This window comes from Mesitornis unicolor, unplaced genomic scaffold (assembly GCF_000695765.1).
Source record: "Mesitornis unicolor isolate BGI_N332 unplaced genomic scaffold, ASM69576v1 scaffold26695, whole genome shotgun sequence".
Lineage (NCBI taxonomy): Eukaryota > Metazoa > Chordata > Aves > Mesitornithiformes > Mesitornithidae > Mesitornis > Mesitornis unicolor.
The window spans coordinates 7,134-14,066 of record NW_010183892.1 but is presented as its reverse complement, the minus strand read 5'-3'; the positions used below and the strand labels follow the sequence as shown (position 1 = coordinate 14,066).

The 6,933-nt window shown below is 58.9% G+C and overlaps 1 protein-coding gene across 1 annotated transcript in view; it reads right to left on the bottom strand.

Annotated features, from left to right (window-relative positions):
• Positions 1-1,387: 1,387 nt before the first annotated feature.
• SMARCD2 (SWI/SNF related, matrix associated, actin dependent regulator of chromatin, subfamily d, member 2) overlaps positions 1,388-6,933 on the bottom strand; it is a gene marked incomplete at its 5' end in the record, with an annotated part of 6,229 nt that continues 683 nt past the window's right edge. The window contains 11 exons of the mRNA XM_010184301.1: positions 1,388-1,441; positions 1,523-1,624; positions 1,716-1,838; positions 1,982-2,117; positions 2,346-2,443; positions 3,167-3,328; positions 3,549-3,650; positions 4,396-4,491; positions 4,625-4,744; positions 4,846-4,968; positions 5,501-5,543. Of these exons, the coding sequence (XP_010182603.1) occupies positions 1,388-1,441; positions 1,523-1,624; positions 1,716-1,838; positions 1,982-2,117; positions 2,346-2,443; positions 3,167-3,328; positions 3,549-3,650; positions 4,396-4,491; positions 4,625-4,744; positions 4,846-4,968; positions 5,501-5,543 (1,159 nt within the window). The remainder of the gene's footprint in view (positions 1,442-1,522; positions 1,625-1,715; positions 1,839-1,981; positions 2,118-2,345; positions 2,444-3,166; positions 3,329-3,548; positions 3,651-4,395; positions 4,492-4,624; positions 4,745-4,845; positions 4,969-5,500; positions 5,544-6,933) is intronic.

Here is a 6,933-nt window from a genome sequence, read left to right as displayed (position 1 = left end):
GGGGGGCGGTGATGTGCGCGGAGGTTTTTCCCACCCGAGCCATTCTGTGAAGCTTGATTTGGGGCGTGATTTTGGGGGGGGTGGGTCTTAGCACCCAACTTGGGGGTCTGCACTCATCTCCTCCTCCCTGCCCAGGTGATGCAGAAGGACAGCGAGAAGAACATGTCCATCAAGAAGCTGTGGAAGTAACGGTGAGGCTGCGTTCGTGGTCTCTAATAAAGTGCTGCTATGGCCACGCCTGTGCGCTGATTTGGGGGGAAGGGGAGGCCTGTGCGCTGATTTGGGGGTAGGGGGAGGGGGGCTGTGGGACTCCACCACCCACACACAGAGCTGCTAACTGGTTTTATTAGAAAATATCCAAAATAGACAACAAAACGGTTACACGAGAGGCAGAGCAGGCACCCCTGAGCCGTACACCCTGGCAATATGTAAACGCCCCCCTCCCCTCTGCCTGTGACTGGAGCCATGGGGAGCAGGGGGGTTAAGGCACTTCAGTGGGGGTGTCACCATCCCCTCAGCCCCAGCGCTGTGGTCCCCTCCCTTCCCAGTATCTCCAGTTCACTGTGGCCCCGACCTGTGCTCAGAGCCCCACTGACCCTGCAGGCTCCTGGGGGGCAGAGCTCCCCCCTCTGCCCTCCTCTTGCTCACAGGATGAGTCCCTAATTCTGTAAAACAGCAGGGGGAGGTGGAGCAGAAACTGATTGTCGAAAACTTAACACTAAAAAACTGGGTTACGTATAAAAAAGGAGCTCGGGCCGAGCCTCTGAGCACCCCACGAACCCCTGCATAGATTGAGAACCTCAATATATTCATCAACTACAAACCCACTGTACAAAACGCTGCTTTTTTTTTTTCCTCTTTTTTTTTATATAAAACCTGCTCACAAAAATAGTGCAAAACGTCAGGCACCAGCGGGAAGTGGGGGCTGGCGTTTGGAATGACAACAAACTTTGGTTGCAAAAAAAAAAGGGGGTTTTGGACCAGGCCGGGCTCAGAGGGGGGCAGGCAGGGGCTCCCCCCTGGGCACAGGCAGCTTTTCCCCTCCTTCCAGGAGGGGTTTTTTTGGGCAGGAGGGGAGCGAGCAGAGCGGGGCTGACAGGGAGGAGGCGAAGGGCACGATGCAGAAGCAGGATGCGTTAACGCAGCAGCGGGATTTTGGGGTGCAGGTGGGGAACCCTCTGCTGCGCTCTGCCTGCGGCTGGAGCTTCCCGGCTGAGGGGAGCCCGGGGGCAGCTCCGAATCCCTCCAGGCACATCGGGTTTGTGCAAGTGCTGTGTTTGATTCCAGTAAGAAGTACCAGCAGCGAGAGGAGGAGCAGCGGCTCCCGAGCCCCCGCCGGCCCCTAAGGGGGGGTGGGCCCAGCCCCCCCGGGCCCCCCGCCGGCCTCTTAGGTCAGGCGGATGCCGAGCACTTGTTCCAGTTCCTGCCGACGCTGCTGGACCTGGAGGTGAGGAGGGATTGGGGAGGTCAGGCAGGGTGTGGGGAGCTGCCCCCCCAGCCCCACTGTGCTGCAGCACCCCACCTTGGCGAAGATGTGTCTGCCCACAGCCTCCTGCGCCCAGGGCTGCTGGTAGAACTCGGCTCGCCGCTCCTCCTCAGGGTTCCCGATCACATCCGTGATGATCTGAGCAAAATAGGGGGTTTGGGGGACAAGGGGTAAGTGCCAGAGCTGGACCCCCAGCTCCCTCACTGTGCCCAGCCCTCCAGGGTTTCACCTTGAGGTCTCTCCTCTGGGATTTGATCCATTCCTGGATGAAATCCTGCGGGTTGTTGCTGAAGCTCAGCATGAAATCGCGCTGCGTCTTCAGCTGGTTGATGGACTCGATGGTCTCGTGAATCTGTGGAGATGATGGGGGCTGAGAGGCAGCTGACCCCAGGGACAGGACACTGCTGCCACCAAGCTCCCCCCAGCTCCATAGTGTGGCGTTAAAGTGCCTAATTAGTGGCCTCATGGGGGTCCCACCCCTCGTGGGGGTCCCACCTTGGCATCCAGGGAGGCGATCTCCTGCTGGTTGGTGGTGGAAGCCAGGAAATTGCTCATCTGAGCTTTCAGGGGATCGTCCACGTCCACGTCGATGTCGTAGCAGGCCGTCTTCTTCTGGTCATTGGGGTCCACGCTGCGAGGAAGGAAACGTGGTGTTAGGGGGGGACTTCCTCAGCCTCCACCCTGCAGCTGGGCTGGATCAACCCCCTCCAACAGCTACACAAGCACCCAAACAGCCCCAAAAATCTGTTTGGCTGATTCTTCCCCTCCCAAATGAGCTGTGCTCGCTGCTGCTTTGGGCTGGAGACCTCGTGGCCCCTCCTGCGCCCCACTTGGGAGGTACCTGGCCCTGCACCCCTACCTGATGGTGTGGTTGATGATGATGGGGTCCGGGTGCTGCAGGAGCCCCGCCAGCTTCATGGGGATCTCGGAGAAGCGCATGCGGATGCAGTTAAAGATCTGGAGGGGTGAAGCAGAGCATTGCTTTGTGGCACAGCGCTGTGGTGTAAGGACATCGGGTGCTGGAGAGGGTCCAAAGATGGGCTACAAAGCTGGGGAAGGGTCTTGAGAATGAGTCTTAGGAGGTGCAGCTGAGGGACTTGGGGTCGTTTAGTCTGAAGAAGAGAAGGCTGATGGGAGACCTTGTCACCCTCCACAACTCCCTGACTGGAGGGGGTACAGGGTGAGTGTGGGTCTCTTCTTAGAGGTTATAACCCATAGGACAAGAGGAAACGGCCTCAAGTTGCACCAGGGGAGGTTGAGGTTGGATATCAGGAAAAACATCTACGCTAAAGTGTTACCAAGGACTGGCACAGGCTGCCCAGGGCAGCAGTGAATCACCATCCTTGGATGGATTTAAAAGCCATCCAGATACAGTGCTCAGGGACATGGCAGAGTCAGATAACGTTGGACTTGATGATCTTAAAGCTCTTTTCCAACCATAACAACTCTGATTTGCTGTCTGTGGCTCCTTCCACCCACCACCAAAAGGGCCAGGCAGGAGGAGGGGACTTGCCCAGCCCCGGTCTGTGCAGGGCAAGCTGCTGGATGCAAGTTAGAGCCTGGGGAAGGGACATAAATTGAGACCAGGGAGGCTGGAGTGTCTGTTTTGAACCAGAAAATCTCCTTCTTCTGGCCTTCCTGGGGTGGGAAGGGTGGCAGTGCCGTGGGATGAGGGCTGACCTGGCGGAAGTAGCGGTTGCAGTTGATGTACTCCTTCTCGTGACTGTCCTGCAGCTTGTTGTGCTTGATGTAGAGCCACAGCGCCTGCATGATGCTGGCACGGGTCTGGGTGTGCACCCCGAGCAGGCGAGCCAGGCGAGGGTCCAGTTTGTACTGCGGTGGCTGCAGGGACAGGCAGGAGGAAGGGTCTGGCGCTTGTGTCGCTGCAGGGACCACGCCTGGAGCTCTCTGTGCTCCTTTCCATCCCCACAGCAGCCTCAGATTAGGGCTCTGCCCCAGCCCAGGTCTGTTTGCTCACACCAAACCTCCCCACACAGATGAGCTGTGCTGGAGGAAGGGTGGCAGAGCATGACCAGCACCCGTGGGTCGCTGGGGTCCCTACCTGGTGATCCAGCATGAGCAGCAGCGTGCATTTCACATTGACGTCGCCGGGACGCTTCACTTGGAAGCCGTCGGTCTCCTGGGTTGTGGGCAGCCGGTGCCACTGCGAGAGACCAAGGGGACACCGGTGAACTGCAGGACCATGACCATGACAAGGCTTCGTGTCCAGGAGCAGCCTGGATCGCACCCCAGCAGTCCCTGAGGGTCTGAGCCCAGGGGGCTTCAGTCAAGAGCCCACCCAGTCCAATGGATACAGCCCCAGCATGGGAGTCTGGATGGGCTGGGGGAGTTATAGCCCTGAGCCCCTGATGTCAAGGGCTTGAATCACAGATTCTGTGTCCCACCTGATGTCAAGGGCTCCAGGAGCTCCTGGAGTCAATGCAGGATCAATTCTGCCTCAGTCATTGCATCAGAGCTGCTCTCACAAACCACCCTGTACACAAAGGGGGCTCACCCCTACCACAGAAATTGGCACTTCCCAGGGGCAAAGGCATGAGCTGGATGCAGGGAAAGCTGCTTCAGGCAGGAGCATCCAAAAAAGGCCTGATCCCACTCGGGCAGTGCTTAATCTCTCCCAGGACCCTGCAGCCAAGGGCTTAGGCAAATGCGCAGACCCTTCTTGGTGCTGGGATGCACAGATCAGCCTTTCTGTGGCATCTTCACCCACGGTGGGCCTCAATTTTGCAGATCTGTGGGACCCAGGGCTGCCCAAGCGACCTCGCTGCAGCCTCTCTGTTCAAATCGCACCCTTGCAGGCACGAGGGGGTTAAGAGCTGAGCCCGGAGCCACCAAACCCGGCCACCAGGGAGGAAAAGGCAGCCAGCACGGCCAGGAGCCTCCGGTCTCACCTCCACCAGATGGTTGTCTGGCCCATACAGCTCTTTGTCTAGCTCGATGACCAGGCTCTTGAAAAAGGACGAGAACTTCCTCTTCTGCTTGCTTGGCTGCAAAACAGAGCGGGGGAGGCTTGGCCTGACACCCAAACGCCGCCTCCAGCACCCAGAGGGCCACATCCCCACCCCAGCCGAGCTCCAGCAGCTCCTCCCACGGCCAGCTCGTCCCTGCCCATCTCCTTACGTCCTCCAGCAGCTTGCCCTCCACGCGGAGCTCCCAGGAGGCCACGCGTTCGCCGCCCTCCCCTTCTTCTTTGGCCGGGGTGAAAGTGTTGGAGATGTAAATCCTCAGCTTCCGCTTTTGCTGTGGAACAGGAACACAAAGAGGGGGGTGCTTGGAGCGAGAGGGTGACCGCAGCACCCACCTCAGAGCTCCCCAACCCCGTCCGGCTGCTCGCCACGCACCGTCAGCGGCTTCTTAATGGCCTCCTGAATCTCCATCCTCTTCCGAGCGATGGTTTGGTCCAGCTTGCGCTCAAAGGCGAGGAGGTCCATGTAGGCCTGGGATTCTGGGACCAGTTCCCGGATCTGTCAGACAGAAATGGTCAGTGCCCCCCTGCATCCCACACCCCAGCCCCGGCAGCACCGAGGGGTCACCAAGTGATGAGTCCAGCACAACGGCACTGATTTCTCAGTTTAAATGAGGACTACGGCTCTGGAAGGCTGTCCCTAAATCAGAGAGCTGTACTGCAGACCTCAGTTTGGAGCCTGCCATGGAACCCAGCAGCCTGCTCGGTGTCACAGGCCCTTAACGTAACCCTGGACTGTCACAAGGGACCCCCAGGAGGGGCTTAGGGTCCTCCTGAGGTCTCCACCCCAAGGCATTGCTACTCCTTGCTTGCTTATAGTCCTGCTTGTCCAACTTCTGCACACCCCAAACCTCTCCTGTCACCCAGAGACAGGAACCTTCCAGGTTGGTTTGGGACCAAGAAATGCCCAGGGGGCAAGAGGGGGCTCAGCGAGGTCCTCGTGGGGACCTCATCCCCTGAGCCATCCTGGAGGATTCACCACCTCCCTGCAGCAGCTCAGCTCCATCCCCACACACCGAGGCAGCACTCACCCTCTGCGGCAGGACCTTGTCAGCCATCTTCCTCCTCTTCACCCTGTGAAAACCACAGAGACAAGCAAAAAAGGATGAAAATAAAATAAGACATCAGGCTCTCGCAGGACATCTTGCTGCCTGCCCAGTGGGACGCTGCTGCGGGTCTGGGGTGCCACTGCCAGGAGCCCAGGGGCTCTTTTGGCCCCATGCAGGCCACGAATGGGGCCAGGGTTTGGGGAGAGGAGTCTCAGTGGCAGTGCCAGCTGTGAGCCACGTGGATGGCTCCGTCCAAGCCAGATGTTGAGGCTCCCACTGCAGCAAATGGGTCCCTTTTTGGGGCTGCTTTGTGTGACAGGGACTTTGGACTTGCACGAGGGGAACAAAGAAAGGTGGGTAAGAGCATCTAGACCCAAGAGATGGGATCAGTGCTGGAAAGCAAGTGAGTTAAGAGGATATATCCCTGTGGAGAAGCCAAGATTGCTCCATGGGACACGTTGGATGTCTAGAGCCTACTGCCAGGGAAGGAAATGCAGTCCCTGGGCTCAGTTTGCTTCGCTGCTGCCGCTTGCTAAAGGTGCTGCAGGGCAGAGCAAGGGGAAGGTGGTACAAGCAAAGCTGCGGCTGCAGGCATGTCCCCATCTGCAGGACGGTGTTCCCGAGTTTCCTCTCTGGAAATGGTTGTCACATCCTCCCAGTGCTACAAACCAAAGCCCAGTGCCAGGAACTCGCTTCAAAACTGCTTAAAATAAATCAACCTTGCCATGGTGGGGCTGAAATCATGGGTAGAGGAAGCAGAGTGGCCTCTAGAGTCACAGAAGGGCTGCAGCCTTGCTCAGAGCCATTTTAGCTCTCTCCAAGCTCACAGTACCCTCCTGTCAGACCACAGGACCCTGCGCTCTCCTATCACGCTGCTGTCAGCCTGAGCCCACCCCGATGCCCCACTTAAATTCATGCTCAGTGCCTGGATACGCAGGGAAACGTTCTGCTCCCGTTCTGCTGCACATGACAGAGATGGAGCAGAGTCCAGCGGGCAAAGGGAAGGTCCCTTCCCCTCGGCAGCACGGGAAGCAGCCGGGCAGCAAACGTGGCCGTTGGCGCTGCCATCACGAGGTGTCCAAGGTCCGCCGGCCGCCCCGCGGCTGCTCACGCAGAGGGACACGTCGGGAGGGCAGCCCTAGCTGAGAGGGGGCTCAGAGCACTGCCCTGAGCTCTTCTTGCCGCATTAAACGCTTCCCACCCTGCAGGGTTTGGCCGCCCCGGGAGCAGCTGGCAGCTCCTGATCCCTTGATCCGCAGCCAGCCCGGAGCAAGGATGCTCGAGCAGACGAGCACGGCTGATCCCTCACCACCAGCCCCCGGGGACGGAGCCGCAGCCTTATCTGCCCGCTGATGTCCTTGCTGGGTGGCGAGCTGCCCCTTGTCCTTAATCCCCAGCTTGCTCTGCAGCACCGC